At 62.8% G+C, this 20,124-nt stretch overlaps 1 protein-coding gene across 1 annotated transcript in view; it reads left to right on the top strand.

Annotated features, from left to right (window-relative positions):
- TNRC6C (trinucleotide repeat containing adaptor 6C) overlaps window positions 1–20,124 on the top strand; it is a 122,221-nt gene that overhangs the window by 93,924 nt on the left and 8,173 nt on the right. The window contains 12 exon segments of the mRNA XM_062175706.1: window positions 836–1,002; window positions 1,630–1,710; window positions 2,974–3,031; window positions 6,239–6,381; window positions 7,583–7,756; window positions 8,688–8,834; window positions 11,056–11,175; window positions 13,114–13,197; window positions 15,587–15,821; window positions 18,114–18,281; window positions 18,967–19,158; window positions 19,508–19,651. Coding sequence (XP_062031690.1) covers window positions 836–1,002; window positions 1,630–1,710; window positions 2,974–3,031; window positions 6,239–6,381; window positions 7,583–7,756; window positions 8,688–8,834; window positions 11,056–11,175; window positions 13,114–13,197; window positions 15,587–15,821; window positions 18,114–18,281; window positions 18,967–19,158; window positions 19,508–19,651 — 1,713 coding nt within the window.

The raw sequence follows: 20,124 nt of genomic DNA, 5'->3' as shown, positions 1-20,124 counted from the left end.
TGTGCCCCCAGCACCCTCGGGCGGGCGGGGCCTCATTTCTCCTGTCCACTGTGCCCCCAGCACCCTCGGGCGGGCGGGGCCTCATTTCTCCTGTCCACTGTGCCCCCAGCACCCTCGGGCGGGCGGGGCCTCATTTCTCCTGTCCACTGTGCCCCCAGCACCCTCGGGCGGGCGGGGCCTCATTTCTCCTGTCCACTGTGCCCCCAGCACCCTCGGGCGGGCGGGGCCTCATTTCTCCTGTCCACTGTGCCCCCAGCACCCTCGGGCGGGCGGGGCCTCATTTCTCCTGTCCACTGTGCCCCCTGCACCCTCGGGCGGGCGGGGCCTCGTTTCTCCTGTCCTGTGCCCCCAGCACCCTCGGGCGGGCGGGGCCTCATTTCTCCTGTCCACTGTGCCCCCTGCACCCTCGGGCGGGCGGGGCCTCATTTCTCCTGTCCTGTGCCCCCAGCACCCTCGGGCGGGCGGGGCCTCATTTCTCCTGTCCACTGTGCCCCCAGCACCCTCGGGTGGGCGGGGCCTCATCTCTCCTGTCCACCGTGCCCCCAGCACCCTCGGGCGGGTGGGGCCTCATCTCTCCTTCCACTGTGCCCCCAGCACCCTCGGGCGGGCGGGGCCTCATCTCTCCTGTCCACTGTGCCCCCAGCACCCTCGGGTGGGCGGGGCCTCATCTCTCCTTCCACTGTGCCCCCAGCACCCTCGGGTGGGCGGGGCCTCATCTCTCCTTCCACTGTGCCCCCAGCACCCTCGGGTGGGCGGGGCCTCATCTCTCCTTCCACTGTGCCCCCTGCACCCTCGGGCGGGCGGGGCCTCATCTCTCCTTCCACTGTTCTTCCAGCTTCCAAATCTATGCAAGAGTGCTGGGGCAGTGGTGGGGACGACGTCAACGTCGGTGCCGGCCAGTGGGAGGATGAAGAGGGGGACGTGTGGAACAACGCTGCTTCCCAGGACAGCGTCTCCTCCAGCAGCTCCTGGGGCAGTGCCTCCAAGAAAGGACTTCAAAAGGTACGCAGCGTGGGCCCTTCAGGGAGGGCCAGAGGTAGCCCCAGGACCCCTGCCCCCTCTGCCTCCCCCGGCCGCTCTGCAGGCCTGTGTGGGAAAGCAGTGTTCATGTCTATGGCCACAGCTCCCTGGACGCGCCCCATCTCACCTCCTCTCAGAAGCTAAGCAGGGGTGGGCCTGGTTAGTACTTGGATGGGAAAAAAAGTGCTCATTTAAAAATGTTCTTGGTGTTAACATGTGAAAGGTCATCATTTTGGATGTTCTGTGTCAACCTGCAAGGCAGAAAACATTGATAGACAGCTCTTAGGCCACAAGCTCCCCAGGGCCCTCCCTGTTTGAGAGTCTGGGCTGCCGAGACCAGAAAGTCCAAGAACCCCCGAGGTAGATGGTGAAGGAGCTTGGACAGAGGCGGCCCAGAAAGCCGGAGGCCCTCAGCTGCTGTACACCAAGATGAATTCCAGGAGGGTCCCAGATGTAAACGGGGACGATGAAGTGGGCTGGGAGAGGCTAGAACGTGAAACAGTTCTGGGGTGCAGTAGATGAACACAGACGCAGGGTCATGTGACTTAGCCACCGTGAATTCAGGGCGCCCCTTCTGGAGGGTGTGCCTGGAAACCCGCTCTCTTCTAGGCCATGAAGACCTCTGCCAAGCAGGACGAGGCCTGGGTCGTGAGCCGGCTGATCAAACAGCTCACCGACATGGGCTTCCCGGTGAGTGCGCCCTGGCCCGGCCCGTCTGCAGCACTTGCACGCTCAAACCCCCCCCACCCCGGCGGTTGACAGAGACCCCCGTGACGGCTGTCAGGGCAGCTGTAAGGCCTCCTCCTAGGATGAGACAGAGTGTGTCATTTTTACTTTTCGTCTATAATTAAAATGGAGTTTAATTTGTTGATGCTGTCGATTGACCAAGATCGCCCAGGAGAGCTGGATGTGAAGAACGAAGGTTTTACGTCCACATAAAGCATCCTGGCCGGACGTCCCGAGTCCCTCAGTCTCCTTCCAGGCCCAGGGAGAATTGAGAACTTGGGGCCCAGGTGCTCCCTGGTCGGTCAGAGGCCCAGGGAGAACTCGGGGCCCAGGTGCTCCCTGGTCGGTCAGAGGCCCAGGGAGAACTCGGGCCCAGGTGCTCCCTGGTCGGTCAGAGGCCCAGGGAGAACTCGGGCCCAGGTGCTCCCTGGTCGGTCAGAGGCCCAGGGAGAACTCGGGCCCAGGTGCTCCCTGGTCGGTCAGAGGCCCAGGGAGAACTCGGGCCCAGGTGCTCCCTGGTCAGTCAGAGGGCGGAGGTCGAGCTCGTACTGGTGCAGGATGCCATTGTGTTTCCACAGAGCCCCTCACGTGCCCTGTCTCCTGGCCACATGAAAACTGACCTGTCAGTCAGAGAATGAGGCCGCAGAGGGGACGGAGGCCCTCGGCAGGGCCAGCTCACACCAGGGTGGTCGGCGTGGGGCCCCTGCTGGCTCTGACCCTGCACTGAGAGCAGTCTCTTCCCATCAGAGGGATAAGTTTCACAATGAGCCTGCTTGTTGTGTTTTCCTTACAGAGCCCAGGGCTGATGGCGTAGACCACCAAGCTCTGTGCTGAGACAGTGACTCACGTGGTGGCTGCACCGAGAGACACGTGGGGCGCGACTTTTAGGGCAGAGTCTGCCCCGTCCTTTGTAGGCGGGTCTGTGTCTGGGGCCCTGCAGCCCTGGCCTCAGTGGCGGCCATCCCAAACCACTGCTGCCCAGTGTGGCACAGAAAACGGTGACTGCAGGACTAGCTCAAACCCTGCCTTCTGTCTCTGAAGTCGTAAGCACAGGATGTTGACCAGCAGAGTCAACCCCAGGCCTTTGATTGCAAGTGGTTTTATCTGAACCACACCGATGCCCCGCCTCAGCAGGGAGGACGGCGTCCCTGGTTCCGGACCCTGACAGCCCCGGTTCTGACCCGACAGTGACCGCCACCTCCTAACGAGAACTCTTTCCCTACCCAGAGAGAGCCAGCCGAAGAGGCTTTGAAGAGTCACAACATGAACCTCGACCAGGCCATGAGTGAGTAGGGTGCGGGGGCACCTGTCTGCGGAGCTTGGCTTTTCCCAAGCGTTCTGCTGGGGTCACCGGAGAGCGCGGGACCTGGGGCTGAGTGACCAATGCCATGTTTGCTTTTGGGTTTGGTTTGGTTTGGTTTGGTTTGGTTTTTGTTTTGTTTTCATTTTTTTTTTTTATTAGACAGGTAGAGTTACAGACAGAGAGAGACAGAGACAAAGGTCTTCCTTCTGTTGGTTCACCCCCGAAATGGCCGCTACGGCCTGCACTGTGCTGATCCGAAGCCAGGAGCCAAGTGCTTCCTCCTGGTCTCCCATGCGGGTGCAGGGTGCAAGGACCTGGGCCACAGCAGAGAGCTGGACTGGAAGAAGAGCAACCGGGACAGAACCCGGCGCCCCGACCAGGACTAGAACCCGGGGTGCTGGTGCCCCAGTCGGAGGATTAGCCTAGTGAGCCACGGCACCGGCCCTTTTTTCATTTTTATACAGTCCTTTTTTTAAAAAAAGATTTGTTTATTTGAAAAGCAGAAATACAGAGAGTAAAGGAGAAAGAGAAAGAGCTGTTTTCTGCTGGTTCATTCCCCAAATAACCACAACGGCCAGGGCTGGGCCTGGCCAGAGCCAGGAGCCAGGGGCTTCCTCTGGGTCTCCTACATGGGCACAGGGGCCCAAGGACTTACACCGTCTTCTGCTGCTTTCCCAGGTGCATTAGCAGGGAGCTGGATCGGAAGAGGAGCAGCTGGGACTCAAACCCGTGCCCACATGGGATATTGGTGCTGCAGGCAGAGGCCTAACCTTCTACGCCACAGCACCGGGACCTGTCCAGTGCTTTAATAATGGATGACTTCCCCGCCATCTGGGGAGAAACCGTGGCCTCCTGCAGACAGCTGTCGGGGCCAGAGCCGGACTGGGGCTCCCCCGGCCCAGCGCCTCTCCCCAGGCTGAGGCACGGAAGCACTGCTGTGCTGGTGCAGCTCTGGCTGCTGTCTGTTTAGTTGGTTTTTTAAAGATTTGTTTTATTTATTTGAAAGGCAGAGTTAGAAGGGAGGCAGGAGAGGTCCCCAAATGGCTGCAGGCCGAAGCCAGGAGCCAGGAGCTTCATCCTGGTCTCCCACGTGGGTGCAGGGCCCAAGTACTAGGCCGTCTTCCACTGCTTTCCCAGGAGCATTAGCAGGGAGCTGGATCAGAAGTAGAGCAGGGGGTGACGCTGTGGCATAGTGGGTTAAGCCACTGCCTGCAGTGCCGGCATCCCATGTGGGTGCCAGTTCAAGTCCCAGCTGCTCCACTTCCAATCCAGCTCTCCTCTGCTGTGGCCTGGGAAGGCAGCAGAAGATGACCCAAGTGCTTGGGCCCCTGCACCCCATGGGAGACCAGGAGAAGGCACCTGGCTCCTGGCTTCGGATCGGCGCAGCTCCAGCCATGGCGGCCATTTGGGGGGTGAACCAACAGAAGGAAGACCTTTCTGTCTCTCTCTCTTACTGTCTAACTCTATCTGTCAAATAAATAAAAAAAAAAAAAAGTACGCCACCGGTGCTTAAGCAGCAAGCTGGGGAACAATTCTGAACCCCAGAGTCACCCACAGACAGCATCTGCGATGTGGGAAAACAGGCGTCAGGTGCACCCAGGGAGCGTCTCACAGCGAGCTCCGACCCGAAGGCGGGCGTCAGGTGCACCCAGGGAGCGTCTCACAGCGAGCTCCGACCCGAAGGCGGGCGTCGGGTGCACCCAGGGAGCGTCTCACAGCGAGCTCCGACCCGAAGGCGGGCGTCGGGTGCACCCAGGGAGCGTCTCACAGCGAGCTCCGACCCGAAGGCGGGCGTCGGGTGCACCCAGGGAGCGTCTCACAGCGAGCTCCGACCCGAAGGCGGGCGTCGGGTGCACCCAGGGAGCGTCTCACAGCGAGCTCCGACCCGAAGGCGGGCGTCGGGTGCACCCAGGGAGCGTCTCACAGCGAGCTCCGACCCGAAGGCGGGCGTCGGGTGCACCCAGGGAGCGTCTCACAGCGAGCTCCGACCCGAAGGCGGGCGTCGGGTGCACCCAGGGAGCGTCTCACAGCGAGCTCCGACCCGAAGGCGGGCTGCTCGGGTCCTCGGACAGCACAGAAGTGCTGCAGGCGTCCATCTTGGAGTTTGAGTCCTTGTAGTGAGTTAGCGAGTTCAGAGACCTCGTCCTTAGGTAGTGAGGGTGGGGCTGGTGTTGGAGCACAGTGTGTGAAGCCACCGCTGGCAGCACCGGCATCCTGCATCACAGAGCCTCATTTGAGTCCTGGCCGCTCTGCACTCCGGTGCAGCTCCCTGCTGCTGGCCTGGGAGGCAGCAGGTGACGGCCCAAGTGCTGGAGCCCCTGCCGTCCACGTGGGAGACCTGGTCCACCCCTGCCATCCGGGCAGTGAACCAACAGAGGAGGATATCTCTGTCACTCTGCCTTTCAAATAAATAAGTCTTTAAGAAATCAGTGAGGATAGACCGTCTAGTAATATCCAGGTGCCAAGCTACAGGGCTGCCCTGTGTTCAGCGGAGCAGCTGCCATCCGTGTCCCTCATCAGAATCCCCGAGTTCAGTGCCAGCTCTGCGTCCTGACGATGCAGACCCTGGAGGCCGCGGCAGTGGCTCCAGGCTCGGGTTCCTGCCCTGCGTGAGGAGCCTGGACGTCCCAGCCCCCAGCTTCAGCCAGGCCGGGCCCTGTCCGTTGTGGACATTTGAGAATGGACAGATGAGAGCTCTCTCTCCCTCTCGCTTTTACTCTCGCTGTCTCAAATAAATTGGTAAGTTTTTGCAATGTATGCTACAGACCACAAGGGTAGGAAAAACCCGTGTGAACTAGAGAGAGCGACTTCTAGCTCCTTAAAAGCGTGAGGTGATATGAGCTAACACAGGCGCAGCCGGCACTGTCAGCAGGCCGCAAGCTGCGGGACAGGCCCTGCCCTGCTTTGCGAGGTGGCGCTCCTGCCGGTGGCGCAAGAAGAGGCTGGGCGGTCGGGGAAGGCCCCCTTGAGACAGGTGCATGGAGCCTGCCGGAGGGGAGAAGCCAGCCCCGCGGGACCAGCAGGCACCGTGTGTTGAGTGCAGACGACAAGCAGGGCAAGAGCAGGCGAGCCGGCGGGGCCCGGCCTGAGCTGTGCCCAGCGCCCCTTGGTGGGGCTGTTATCCTGCCCCAGGCTTCAGCCGGCACCCGTCCAGGTCTGTGCCCAGCGCCCCTCGCTCTTGTTCCCCAGGCGCTCTACTGGAAAAGAAGGTGGACGTGGACAAGCGTGGCCTGGCAGTGACCGACTACAACGGGATGGTCCCCAAAGCCCTCGGCTGCCGCCCACCCGTCTCCAAAGAGTCTTCCGTGGACCGAGCCACCTTTCTGGACAAGGTGTGCATTTAGGGAGTTCTTGGTCTGGTTGCGTTGTAACATTTGTACTGTGTCCTTGGTGCAAGTCGGGTTCAGTGACTTGTACCCGTCAGCTCAGGAGGGGGTGCGCTCCCAGGCAGGCAACGCTGAAGCAGAGGCCCGTCCACATGTGTGCGAGCGCGGCTGGTCACCTGCTGCTTGTGCGACAGGAAGAGGTCATCAGGCTTCTGTTGTCTTCATTTTCAAGATGGCAGTTGTGTCATTTGGAAATTATGTCACGTGCTTACTCTTGGAAGAAGGGATTAGAGGCGGTGGGGCTTGGCCCCGGCCGGCTGGCCTGTGCCCGTCGGTCCGCAGTGCCCCTGCAGAGCTGGAACACCCAGGCCCTCCAGGGTTGTCCCGACGGCCGTCCAGTCGGTGTGACCGCAGCAGGGGCGGAGCGTCGCCTCCAGTCAGGTTCTTGAAGCTTCAGGGAGAGCTGAGCAAAATCACGGGTTCAGAGACGAGCACAGCCCACGGCAGAGGCGGTGTCTCGTGGCTTCCGCCGCACGCTGGGATCGCGAAGGCTGCGTCTGTGGCATGTCGCAGGAACAGACCCGAACCACAGAATAACTGGCCCTTCGTCTGGGATTCTGGTCTAACTCAACACCCCGCAGTTTGGTTTACTAAGTCTGGCAAGCCTGGCACGGCACCCTGGCTGAGTTCCTCACCTGAGAGTGCGGGGTAGACGCAGGCGGGCCGCGATGCCAGATGACACAGACTCGCAAAGGGCCCGGCACACAGTGTGACCTCAGTAAACGCGAAGCGTTAGCAGGGTTGGTCTGACTGGGCCCTCACCGGGCTGAGCCCGTGGAGTCGCTGTGGGTGCACGCGTGTGCGTGTGTGCATGTGCGCAGCCTCCCGGCGGCTCCTCTCAGCACACGCGCCCGTGGGCACTGGGGCAGCTCCTGAGTGAGGCTTTGGCCGCGCGTCTGTGCTTCCCCTGACTCTGAAGCCAGGAGCCTGGGGCTGTGTGTGTGTGTGTGTGTGTCTGAAGTAGTGTTTTAGTGAAAACGGCGTCCTAACCCTGTTTCTCTTTTTCTTTTTCCCTCTTCCTTTTGCCCACGTCCTCCATTCCCTCACCCACACGTTCTCATCTTTGGATTCTTTGTCCATCCATTCCCCTCCCCCCGTCTTCTTGGGACACGGTCTGCCGCTGTGTCTGCTGCCCCACTGCACGCAGCTCACCCTCTCTTTCTCCAATCAGGATGGCGGCCTCGTGGAAGAGCCCACGGCTTCACCGTTTTTGCCTTCCCCAAGCCTGAAGCTCCCCCTGGCAAACAGTGCACTCCCCGGCCAGGCCCTGGGTGGGGTTGCCTCAGGGCTGGGCATGCAAAACTTGAATTCTTCTCGACAGGTAAGGCCGCTGGGGGAGCACAGGCCCTGTGTGCCTGCCGTCTGGTGCGTGTGTCGGAAACCTACACTTCGTTCACCCCATACTCCTGTCACAGCAGAGTCACGTTCACACAGGCGGCCGAGGCGCTGTAGGGCCTCCCTGTGGGCGCCGGCACTGCCAGGGAGCTGACGTGGTGGCCGGCAGGCGGCCTACAGGCGCCAGGTCCACTACAGCACCCATGGCGCCCGGCCTCTCCCGGCAGCGCCCCCACGGTGGCCTCGCCCTCGGCAGACACCGCCTTCCGCCTGTGCCCAGAATGGAGGGCCCATCCTCTGCGAGGCATCGCTCCCGCCTCGCCCCTCCCTGGGAAGGAGGAAGCTGACCGCTGCGTCCTCCAGCCGAAGTGAGATCCACACAGGCCGTGCAGCGTCCCTTACTTGGTGCCTCCTTGACTTGGGTCTCCGAGGCGTCTCTGGGCGTGGACACTGCAGTGTCCCCTGTGTGGTGTTGTCCCAGTGCCGCTAACCACTCACAGCCGCCTCCAGCGGCACAAGCCTGGGTGCCTCCGAGCCCAGCCCTGGGGGCGCGTTAGCAGGGTGGGGCTGGCAGTGGACGGCGGCTCCCAGCCGGATTCCATCTCGTGCTCCCTGCTCTCCTGGTTAGCCATAAGCCTCACACCGCTCTCGCCTGCGGCGCGGCCCAGACGCCACTGGGTGAAGCACTTAGTGTTCTGTCCTGGCCAGCCTGTGACAGCTTTGGGGACAGTGTGACACTGACTCCGTGTGGCTCCTGTGCACGTCCTGGGCTGGTTTCCCCCCACTGTGACGTAGAACAGGTTGACAGTGTAGGCGGCAGAAGCAGTTCTGTGTTTGTACTTAGGACAAAGCGTTCCCAGCCCCTGCAGATGGCGCTCCTCTAACCCTGCCTGTGTGCCGTGCGCTCTGCCCTGCAGATACCGAGCGGCAATCTGGGTGTGTTTGGCAACAGTGGAACAGCACAAGCCAGGACCGTGCAGCAGCCGCCACAGCCACCAGTGCAGCCTCTGAACCCCTCCCAGCCCAGTCTCCGTGCTCAAGTGCCTCAGTTTCTATCCCCTCAGGTCAGCCCCTCGCATGAGCGCACGCGTGGCCGCGCGGGGAGACGGGGACGTCTGGTGGGGTCTCGGGCCGAGTCAGTCCCTGCTCTGAAGGGAGGGCCAGGTGAGCGCGCTGGGAGGAGGGCTGGCTCGTTGAGCTTTCGTGCGCCCGAGAGTACTGGGCAGTCACCCAGCCGCCCTGCTGCAGCCGCCCGAGCCGGGGTGCGAGCGACACTGGCCCACTGCGTGGAGGGTGCTTGGTCATGGTCGTGCTGCGGAGAGCAGCTCCGGGGAGAGTGTCGGGCTCAGAGCAGTCCAGGATGGGGGCTTCGGTGGAGCTGCGTGACCCACGGCTGCAGGCCTGTGGCATGCAGTTAGGTCATGTCTGCCCCAAGAGACTTAATTCTCTCAAGGAAAGGGGTGTGGTGTTGTGCATGGGCTACAGCCACCTGGTGACGGTCTTGACTTCTGGAATGTTCTGCAGGCTTGGCTGAGCTCGTGGTCCTTGCCCAGCCACTGTGGCCGCTCATGTTGCTGACAGAGCGCTCTGCACCTCGGCGGGCAGGGGGCGCTGTGCTGCTGCCCTGGGAGCAGACCCCGCGTTGCCGCCACATTCTAGCATGTCCTAGCAAAGAGAAAAACGATTTTCTTCCCTAAAAGACCTCTGGGTCTCTGGGAAGAGAGCTGACGTTTCTGAGGGGCCTGATTTTCAACCCGGTGCAAGAGAGAGCGTGCTAAGGCCTCCGTGTCTGTGGCTCGTAGACTTGAGTTAGACTTCGTTCTGCTGGTTAGAAAATCATGTCCTAGCACACTGAGCTACACCTCGGCCAGCAGGGAGCTTGTGAGGGCCACGGGCCACGGGCTGGGGAGCCCTGCTGCCCACGGCAGGCTCCCCTCACAGCCTGCCCCACAGACGACCTGATGTCTACCTCCTAGTGCCTCCAAGGGGCACCCAGCCTTTAACACTAGCACTGGGTGCTGGGTGCACACTTGCCCAGCAGGCCAGCATGGCACAGGGAGGAGACGACTTCGGCCTCTGTAACTGTGCACCAGGTGAGAGGGCTGGGGGCTGGGAGCAGGCGGTGACGCACGTGAGTCAGGACATACGGTGAGCTGCGGTCAGCACAAAGATCCCCAAAGGGCAGGCGGGCAAGGCGAGCGTGTCTCTCTCAGGGGCTTCTGGGACAGCCTCGCCTTCCACCAACCACAGGAGCAAGGCAGGGGAGGGCGGGGCCTGAGCAGGCAGCCTGGTGGCGGCACAGGCCTCCTCCCGGCACGCCCGACTGTCCCGCACGTCGGCCATTGCAGGGTGGCTTCTCGGGAAATCGACTTACCTTCCTAATTTGAGTAAATGTATTTGGGCTGGGCCTTTGGCCTACCAGTTACGACCGGAGTCGCCCGTGTCCGGGAATGGGCAGCTCTGCTCCTGGTCCAGCTCCCTGGGAACCCAGGCCTCGGGCGTAGCAGTGCTGCCCACGTGAGAGACCTGGAGGCAGCTCCCAGCTCCTTCCTGCAGCCTGGCCCAGCCCTGGGAAATGAACCAGGGGGTGGGAATCAGTCCTTTCTCTCTCTGCCTTTCAAATAAACAAAATAATTTTGAATATTGAAAATGTGTTTTTATAGAAACTCTACATGTCTGCCATAAACAGGAGAGTCACCATGGCCAGTGCCGGCTCCTGTTGGTTCAGAGCCCAGTGGGGAGGTGCTCTGAGAGGTGCGGGGTCAGGTCTGCCAAGAATCGCAGGGGTGCGGGGTCAGGTCTGCCGAGACCCGCGGGGGTGCGGGGTCAGGTCTGCCGAGACCCGCGGGGGTGTGGGGTCAGGTCTGCCGAGACCGCAGGATCTGCTGCCAGGCTGAGGCCGACGCCTCGCCAGCAGGCGCTGACAGACCTGCGATCAGCAGTGCGCCCCTGCCCCGTTTGGGTGGGGCTCAAGCCAGGGTCCACGTCTCCCTGGGGTCTCCTTGCTGGCCCGGAATTAGGTCGCTCCTCGTGACTGAAGTGCTTGGAGGCCGGAACCCCGGGACTTTCTCCTCGCTGCCTGTCCCCCTCCTCCCCTCGCTCGCTCCTCTTTCTCCTCACGTCAGCTACTCCTGTTAAAATGTCCGTGAGCAGTGACTGTCCGTCGGAGTGCACCCTTGAGGCCAGAACCGTCTAAGTATCCTTAGGAGTCTGACTTCAGAGAGGGCGTGCGCAGGCCAACACCTCTGCAGACGCGTGGCTAATGGCATGTTTTCCATTGAACAGGTTCAAGCACAGCTTTTGCAGTTTGCAGCAAAAACCATTGGTCTCAACCCTGCACTATTAACCTCGCCAGTTAACCCTCAGCATATGACGATGTTGAACCAGCTCTATCAGCTGCAGCTGGTGAGTGGGCAGACCCCGGCCGCCGCGGGAGGAAGAGCACCGGGCGGCACGGTGCTCCTGGCGAGAGCAGGGCGAGGGGCTGTCAGGAGGGTGGGCGTCGGCTCCTCTGTGTGCAGGCCTGGACTCCCGCGGGTGCTCTCGGCCAGCGTCTCCTGGGAGCCACGGGGCACAGGGACCTCAGTCCTCGAAGTGGTGCTGGCACGCACAGTGCAGTCCTAGGGGCGGGGCAGGGAAGTCGCCCGTTAGAGTGGACGCTTTGGGGCCACAGAACCCCAGGAAAACAGCTGACGGAACCTAATCCTGGAAGTGTTATTGCTTAACATAGCTTTAATTTTTAATTCTCCAACATCCGTGATGCTTTGCCCTAGAATCTGTGCCGCTGCGTTGCTGGTTGTAGACTGAGCTGGGTGTGTTAAAGGACCAGGTGTGTAGTCCCGTTCTCTGACATGTGGACACCTCATCTGAGAACTCACCGCCTGGGAAACTGCCAGGCGTCACGAAGGAAGCCAAAAACAGGGCACATCCCTGACGGACACAGGCTCTGATGGGAAGCCCGGGGCCCATGGTCTCCCGCCCCGCCGCACGGCTCACAACATGGGCGTCTGGCTTCTCAGGGGAGGCGGAAGGAAGGCTGGTGCTGGAGACCTCGCGGTGCTGCCAGGCACGGCCCGGCCACGTCAGCCAGCAGTGCCTCTGCATGGCGACGCAGCCTGGCCTCTTGCCTTCCATCCTGGCGGCAGCCCCGAAAGCCGGAGCCGCGTGGGTTCAGAGGGGTCCCCAAGGAGAAGGTCCACGTTTGGCCCCTGGCTGACTGCGGGCCTGGCCGCAGCCCGACACCACACAGAGCCCGCGGACGGAAGCCCAAGAATCTTCCGGTTACACAGCTTGCAGTGACCTCTGTGGTGTGAGAATCAAAGAACATGTCGGGTTATGTTTGTACTCTGGTTTAAAGCAATACTTTCTGTCCTTTTTTTCTTTTAAAGGTTTATTTATTATGTATTTGAAAGTCAGAGGTACACAGGAGAGGCAGAGAGACAGAGAGAGAGGTCTTCCATCCGCTGGTTCACTCCCCAATTGGCCGCAATGGCCGGAGCTGCGCTGATCTGAAGCCAGGAGCCAGGAGCTTCCCCCGGGTCTCCCACGTGGGTGCAGGGGCCCAAGCACTTGGGCCATCTTCTACTGCTTTCCCAGGCCACAGCAGAGAGCTGGGTCAGAAGTGGAGACTCAGACCAGCACACAGAGGGGCTGGCGCTGTGGAGAGCAGCCTAACCCACTACGCCACAGCACCAGCCCCTCCAGCTATGCTTAGGACCCACGAGAATTCACTGACAGGAAGTGTTTCATGCCTCCATCAGCGGCCGGTTAGTGAGGTGTTTCTAATAATACAATTTCAGCCTTTATCTGAATTCTGTTTTAATAAGGCTTCATGCCAGAAATGTCCCCAAAAATCAGGGTTGTAAGAAAAACGCAAACATTCAGCCAGCGTTCTGGCAGGAGCAGGACGGTGCACGGCGCTCGCCGGGGTCTGTGCCTGCCAGAGGTCCTCCAGAGCCTGCAGGCTGTGTGCCGGTACTGCTCCCTGCCGCCTCTCCCACACCGTCCAGGCCGCCCGGGACTCACAGTGTCAGAATAAGCTGTTGTCTTTGAGTTTTTAGTTGCGTGAATCACACAGAGTGTAGCGCTCCTCGCTGACCGATGGCCTCATCACCAGCTCTAAAGAGGTATTGTCTGAGTTACTTTTGAGAAATCTGGACACTGGAGAAGCTTGGCCAGCACCTTGAGCCTTTAACAAATGCCCGGTGCCTCCACAGTGCGTGAAGCGGCGGAGCAGTTAGGGCCGGTACTGCCGGCCACTGTCTTGTCTGCTGCCTGATGTCCTCAGGTGGAGCCGCTTGTGGACCTGCCTGTGACCCGTCCACTCTTCCTTTGTGTCCACAGGCATACCAACGTTTACAGATCCAGCAGCAGATGCTACAAGCCCAGCGCAATGTTTCCGGACCCATGCGACAGCAGGAGCAGCAAGTAGGTCCCCCCAGGTGGGCCTGTCCTTAGCTGTGGCGCTCCATCATTGGGGAGCCGCTAGAGTGTCGCCAGGCTTCCCCTGTGCTCACTGGGTAGGGCACAAGGCAGCCCGGGCGTGCAGCCGTGGGGCGTGAGCTGGGTGTGAGCTGGGTGTGCGGCTGGGCGTGCAGCCGTGGGCATGTGCTGGGTGTGAGCTGGGTGTGTGGCCGGGCGTGCAGCCGTGGGGCGTGAGCTGGGTGTGCAGCCGGGTGTGCAGCTATGGGGCGTGAGCTTGGTGTGAGCTGGGTGTGCAGCCGGGTGTGCAGCCATGGGGCGTGAGCTTGGTGTGAGCTGGGTGTGCAGCCGGGTGTGCAGCCATGGGGCATGTGCTGGGCGTGTGCTGGGTGTGAGCTGGGTGTGTGGCTGGGTGTGTGGCTGGGCGTGCAGCTGTGGGCATGTGCTGGGTGTGTGTCCGGGCGTGCAGCCGTGGGGCATGTGCTGGGTGTGAGCTGGGTGTGTGGCCAGGCGTGCAGCCGTGGGGCGTGAGCTGGGTGTGAGCTGGGTGTGTGGCCGGGCGTGCAGCCGTGGGGCGTGAGCTGGGTGTGAGCTGGGTGTGTGGCCGGGTGTGCAGCCGTGGGGCGTGAGCTGGGTGTGAGCTGGGTGTGTGGCCAGGTGTGCAGCCGTGGGGTGTGAGCTTGGTGTGAGCTGGGTGTGTGGCCAGGCGTGCAGCCGTGGGGCGTGTGCTGGGCGTGTGCTGGGTGTGTGGCCAGGCGTGCAGCCGTGGGGCGTGTGCTGAGTGTGTGCCGGGTGTGCAGCCGTGGGGCATGAGCCGGGCATGTAGCCAGGCGTGCAGAGGTGGGGCGTGTGCTGGGTGTGTGCCGGGCGTGCCGCCCTGCCCCGCCTGAGGGCTGTGTGCTGGGTGTGTGCCGGGTGTGCCGCCCTGCCCTCCTGAGGGCTGTGTGCTGGGTGTGTGCCGGGTGTGCCGCCCTGCCCTCCTGAGGGCTGTGTGCCGGGTGTGTGCCGGGTGTGCCGCCCTGCCCTGCCTGAGGGCTGTGTGCTGGGTGTGTGCCGGGTGTGTGCCGGGCGTGCCGCCCTGCCCTCCTGAGGGCTGTGTGCTGGGTGTGTGCCGGGTGTGCCGCCCTGCCCGCCTGAGGGCTGTGTGCTGGGTGTGTGCCGGGTGTGTGCCGGGTGTGTGCCGGGTGTGCCGCCCTGCCCTCCTGAGGGCTGTGTGCTGGGTGTGTGCCGGGCGTGCCGCCCTGCCCTCCTGAGGGCTGTGTGCTGGGTGTGTGCCGGGCGTGCCGCCCTGCCCTCCTGAGGGCTGTGTGCTGGGTGTGAGCCGGGCGTGCCGCCCTGCCCTCCTGAGGGCTGTGTGCTGGGTGTGTGCCGGGCGTGCCGCCCTGCCCTCCTGAGGGCTGTGTGCTGGGTGTGTGCCGGGCGTGCCGCCCTGCCCTCCTGAGGGCTGTGTGCTGGGTGTGTGCCGGGTGTGTGCCGGGTGTGCCGCCCTGCCCTCCTGAGGGCTGTGTGCTGGCTGTGTGCCGGGTGTGTGCCGGGTGTGTGCCGGGCGTGCCGCCCTGCCCTCCTGAGGGCTGTGTGCTGGGTGTGTGCCGGGTGTGCCGCCCTGCCCTCCTGAGGGCTGTGTGCTGGGTGTGTGCCGGGCGTGCCGCCCTGCCCTCCTGAGGGCTGTGTGCTGGGTGTGTGCCGGGCGTGCCGCCCTGCCCTCCTGAGGGCTGTGTGCTGGGTGTGTGCCGGGCGTGCCGCCCTGCCCTCCTGAGGGCTGTGTGCTGGGTGTGTGCCGGGCGTGCCGCCCTGCCCTCCTGAGGGCTGTGTGCTGGGTGTGTGCCGGGCGTGCCGCCCTGCCCTCCTGAGGGCTGTGTGCTGGGTGTGTGCCGGGTGTGTGCCGGGTGTGCCGCCCTGCCCTCCTGAGGGCTGTGTGCTGGGTGTGTGCCGGGTGTGTGCCGGGTGTGTGCCGGGCGTGCCGCCCTGCCCTCCTGAGGGCTGTGTGCCGGGTGTGTGCCGGGTGTGCCGCCCTGCCCTCCTGAGGGCTGTGTGCTGGGTGTGTGCCGGGTGTGTGCCGGGTGTGTGCCGGGCGTGCCGCCCTGCCCTCCTGAGGGCTGTGTGCCGGGTGTGTGCCGGGTGTGCCGCCCTGCCCTCCTGAGGGCTGTGTGCTGGGTGTGTGCCGGGTGTGTGCCGGGTGTGTGCCGGGCGTGCCGCCCTGCCCTCCTGAGGGCTGTGTGCTGGGTGTGTGCCGGGTGTGCCGCCCTGCCCTCCTGAGGGCTGTGTGCTGGGTGTGTGCCGGGTGTGTGCCGGGTGTGTGCCGGGCGTGCCGCCCTGCCCTCCTGAGGGCTGTGTGCCGGGTGTGTGCCGGGCGTGCCGCCCTGCCCTCCTGAGGGCTGTGTGTCTCCCCCTCCAGGTTGCGCGTACAATCACTAATCTGCAGCAGCAGATCCAGCAGCACCAGCGCCAGCTGGCCCAGGCCCTGCTCATGAAGCAGCCGCCCGCACCGCCGCCGCCCCTGTCTCTGCACCCCCCTGCAGGCAAGCCGGCCACGGACAGCTTCCCCCCCCACCCCCAGGCTCCCGGCCTACCCGACCTGCAGACCAAAGAGCAGCAGTCTTCGCCCAACACCTTTGCTTCTTACCCTCTCGGTGAGTCCCCTGGGCCCCGTGATGGCCAGGACCGTGCGGCTGCGGTCACGCGGCTGACCAGCGCCCCGTGATGCCCAGGACCGTGCGGCTGCGGTCACGCGGCTGACCAGCGCCCCGTGATGCCCAGGACCGTGCGGCTGCGGTCACGGCGGCTGACCAGCGCCCCGTGATGGCCAGGACCGTGCGGCTGCGGTCACGGCGGCTGACCAGCGCCCCAGGAGCGCAGCCTTCATCAGGGAGTAGCTCCAGCCACGGTCTGCAGGGCAGGCTTTCCGTGTAACCCGAAGCCAGGGCCGTGGGCGCCGCCACAGCTGTCCCGCTCCCGCGTCAGAGCTGCAGCTCTGCTTCTCCCTTCCCTCACGGATGCAGCAGGCAGCTCCCAGCGGCTCTGCCGGCGCAGGGCTCACGTTCACAGGAGCCAGGCACTTCTCTGGAAACAAACAAACATGTGAAAGGCAGTGTGACACAGAGAAAGAGATCTTCCGTCCACTGGCTCCCTCCACAAGTGCTCGCAACAGCAGGGCTGGGCCAGGCCAAAGCCGGGAGGCAGGAGCTCCACCTGGGTCTCTCATGCGGGTGCAGGGGCCCAAGACACTGAGCCGCCTCCAGCTGCTTTCCCAGGTGCACTGGCAGGGAGCTGGATGGGAAGCAGAGCAGGCAGTGACTTAACCCACGGAGCCACGTGCCTGCCCCTCAGGCACTTACCCACGGAGCCACGTGCCTGCCCCTCAGGCACTTACCCGCGGAGCCACGTGCCTGCCCCTCAGGCAGGCCCTTTTTTTTTTTTTTTTTGAAGGCCTTTATTGGAAGTCTCCCTGCCAGTCAGCCTCTCCTGTGCAGGATTCTTGCGGGAGGCGGATCACTGACGAGCGACAACACTTGGAAACAAAGGGCTGTTTCAGTAGCTGGACTCCTGCCTCCTGGTGTATAACGCAGAGTTCTGTTACTGTGCGTGGGGCCCTGACTTAGACTTCCCATTAAATCCTACCCAGTTTTATTTAAATGTCACAAGCACAAGTTTAGGAATATAGCGATTCTTCCCACCACTGCCGCCCTCCCACCCCACGGCACTCCTTGAGAAGTAGGGTGGCTCAGGGGCTGGTGTTGTGGTGTAGCAACACTGGCCTCCTGTATGGTACCAGTTTGTGTCCCGGCTGCTCCACTTCTGATTCAGGTCACTACTGTGGCCTGCGGAAGCAGCAGAAGATGGACCAAGAGCTTGGACCCCTGCACCCACGTGGGAGACCCGGATGGAGCCCCTGGCTCCTGGCTTTGGCCAGGCTCACTCTCGGCCATTGTGGCCATCTGGGGAGTGAACCAGCAGATGGAAGATGTTCTGTTTCCCTCTCTCTCTCTCTCTTTCTCTCTGACTCTGACTATCAAATAAATTTAAAAAAAAGAAAAGCGCTGTTTGCTCATGCAGCTCTTTCCGTGTAGAGCGTGATTTGTATCATCAGCCAAATCGGCACGTGTCCACCGCTGGCCTTCCTGGAGGGCGCACACCTGGCACGCAAGCCCACAGGTGCCCCCAAGGCCAGGTAGGCTGGCAGGAGAGACTCGGCAGAGGGGGTGACCCCAGGAGCCGTGCCCAGACTGTCTGTCGGAACTCAGAAGCTAGAGGAGGCACTCGGCTGCCAGACACATGGCAGAGGGAGCAGGCGGCTGCGGACGTGGCCGACACCTGCACCCTGTGCCTGGGGCCTGGGTTCGGGTCCCAGCTCTGCCCCACCCAGCCTCCTACTTCTGTGACCCTAAGTAGCCGGGTCCCTGCCACCCACTGAGAGACCAGATTGAGGTGGTCTTTTGGTTTTGTTTTTTTTTTCTTTTTGGGGTTTTTAAAAATTATTTATTTGAAATGCAGAGTTACAGAGCGAGAAAAGGTCTTTCATCTGCTATTTCCCCCCCCAAGTGGCCCAACAGCCAGGACGGGGCCAGGACAGAGCCGGGCGATTCTTGTGGATCCAAAGTGGAGCGGCCAGGATTTGAACCAGCACTCACATGGGATGCTGGTGTCACAGGGGCAGCTTAACCCTTTGTGCGCCGGTGCCCCCCCAGCTTGATTTCTTGGCTCCTGGCTTTGGCCTGGCCCAGCCCTGGCTGTGGTGGAGGTGTCTGGAGTGAGCGTCAGATGGGAGATCCCTGTCTCTCTCATTTAAAAAAAAAAAAAAAAAAAATGAACATTAAAAAGAAGTTTCAGTTAAAGTCTTTGGCCACGAATGCAGAGGGAGGTGGGTTCCCCAGGGGAGCTGCAGAGGGGCGAGGCTGTCCTGATCATAGCGTCTCCACCTTCAGCTGGACTGACCCCGAACATGAGCGTGGGCAGCATGGACGTGGCCAGCGGCTTGTCGGTGAAGGACCCGTCTCAGTCGCAGTCACGCCTCCCTCAGTGGACACACCCCAGCTCCATGGAGAACTTGACCAGTGCCGCTTCTCCTCTGGATCAGAACCCGAGCAAACACGGTACGCCCCGGCCCGCGGGCGCGCTCCCGGCCACCTCGGCCGCCGCAGGAATTCGGGGAGGAGAGCAGAGTGGAGAAAGGTGCGAGTCCCTTAGACCCAGGTCTCGACCAGGCAGGGTCCCGAGCTGCGGGACCAGGCACCAGGTCTCGGCTGCAAACTGGGAAATCATTGAAAACGCCCCAGAAGGGGACCGCGCCCACGTGCCATGACTGACGTCCGTCCCCGTCCGTCCCCGTCAGCAAACACAGAGGGGAATCAGAGCCCTCAGGGGTGACAACACAGATAGAAACCCAGACGCTTAGGGGGAGGGACAAGACCGCCCAGCACCGCGGGCGCTGAACTTCCCGGGAGCATACACAGCACGGAAGTGAGCCGGAGCCAGGGTTCTCTGCTTCCTGTGGGGGACCCGGCGCGGCTCCCGCTCGGCTGCCCATGGCGGGAGCGGGGAGCAGCCTCCTCCGGGGCCATTGGTGTCGTCTCCGTCACTTTGACGCCCAGGGTACAGAGGCCAGGTGGCGTGCAGGGCCCACAGCAAGCATGGTCACCAGCCACAGAGACCCACAGGGGCCAGACCAGCTGCACAGTGGCTCCCGGAGAGCCCTGGCCAAGTCTGGCACCGCATGAGGCCGGAGTGTGTCCGGAGTGTGGGGGGCTCACTGGGTCCCTCTTTCCTGCTGTCCCACAGGTGCTATCCCTGGAGGTCTAAGCATTGGGCCTCCGGGTAAGTCCTCCATTGACGACTCTTACGGCCGGTACGATTTAATCCCAAACAGTGAGTCGCCAGCCAGCCCGCCTGTAGCTGTTCCCCACAGCTGGTCACGCGCCAAATCCGATAGTGATAAAATTTCCAACGGCTCCAGCATCAGCTGGCCCCCAGGTAAGGCCATGCGACACCTCTGTGTGTGCCAGGTTTGCACTGTCCCAGGTGTGGGAGAGCCTTGGCGTCGAGCACCCGTCCACCCCTTATTCTCAACAGTGGGGCTACAGAGCCATGGCGACGCCAGCCACGGCGCAAGGCTTCCACAGCCCTCCAGGCCGCGGGAGCTGTGGTGCCGGCTCCAGCTTGATCCGGAGAACACGCTCCTGTGCTGAGAGGCAGTGGGAAGTGTGCCTAGGCCAGCAGATGACCAGAGTCTGCATACGGGAAGAAAGCCACGAGCAGCGAGCAGCGTGGTGGAGCACGGCGGGTGTGCTGACGCTCGCGCTTGTCTTGGTTTCTGCCACAGAATTCCACCCCGGCGTTCCCTGGAAGGGGCTTCAGAACATCGACCCCGAGAGCGACCCCGACGTCACCCCCGGCAGCGTGCCCAGCGGGCCGAGCATCAACACCACCATCCAGGACGTCAACCGCTACCTCCTCAAGAGTGGAGGTGGGCGGGGGGTGGGGGGGGCAACCGCTACCTCCTCAAGAGTGGAGGGGGGGGGGGACCGCTACCTCCTCAAGAGTGGAGGTGGGCGGGGGGTGGGGGGGGCAACCGCTACCTCCTCAAGAGTGGAGGTGGGCGGGGGCGGGGGGGGGGCAACCGCTACCTCCTCAAGAGTGGAGGTGGGCGGGGGGGGGGGGGCAACCGCTACCTCCTCAAGAGTGGAGGTGGGCGGGGGGGGGGGCAACCGCTACCTCCTCAAGAGTGGGGGGGGGGGAACCACTACCTCCTCAAGAGTGGAGGTGGGCGGGGGGGGCAACCGCTACCTCCTCAAGGGGGGGGGGGGGAACCGCTACCTCCTCAAGAGTGGAGGGGGGGGCGACCGCTACCTCCTCAAGAGTGGAGGTGGGGGGGGGGCGGGGGGGGGCAACCGCTACCTCCTCAAGAGTGGAGGTGGGTGGGGGCGGGGGGGGCAACCG

This window comes from Lepus europaeus, chromosome 18 (genome assembly GCF_033115175.1).
Source record: "Lepus europaeus isolate LE1 chromosome 18, mLepTim1.pri, whole genome shotgun sequence".
NCBI classification, from domain to species: Eukaryota; Metazoa; Chordata; class Mammalia; order Lagomorpha; family Leporidae; genus Lepus; species Lepus europaeus.
This window is presented reverse-complemented; position numbering and strand designations above follow the sequence as displayed.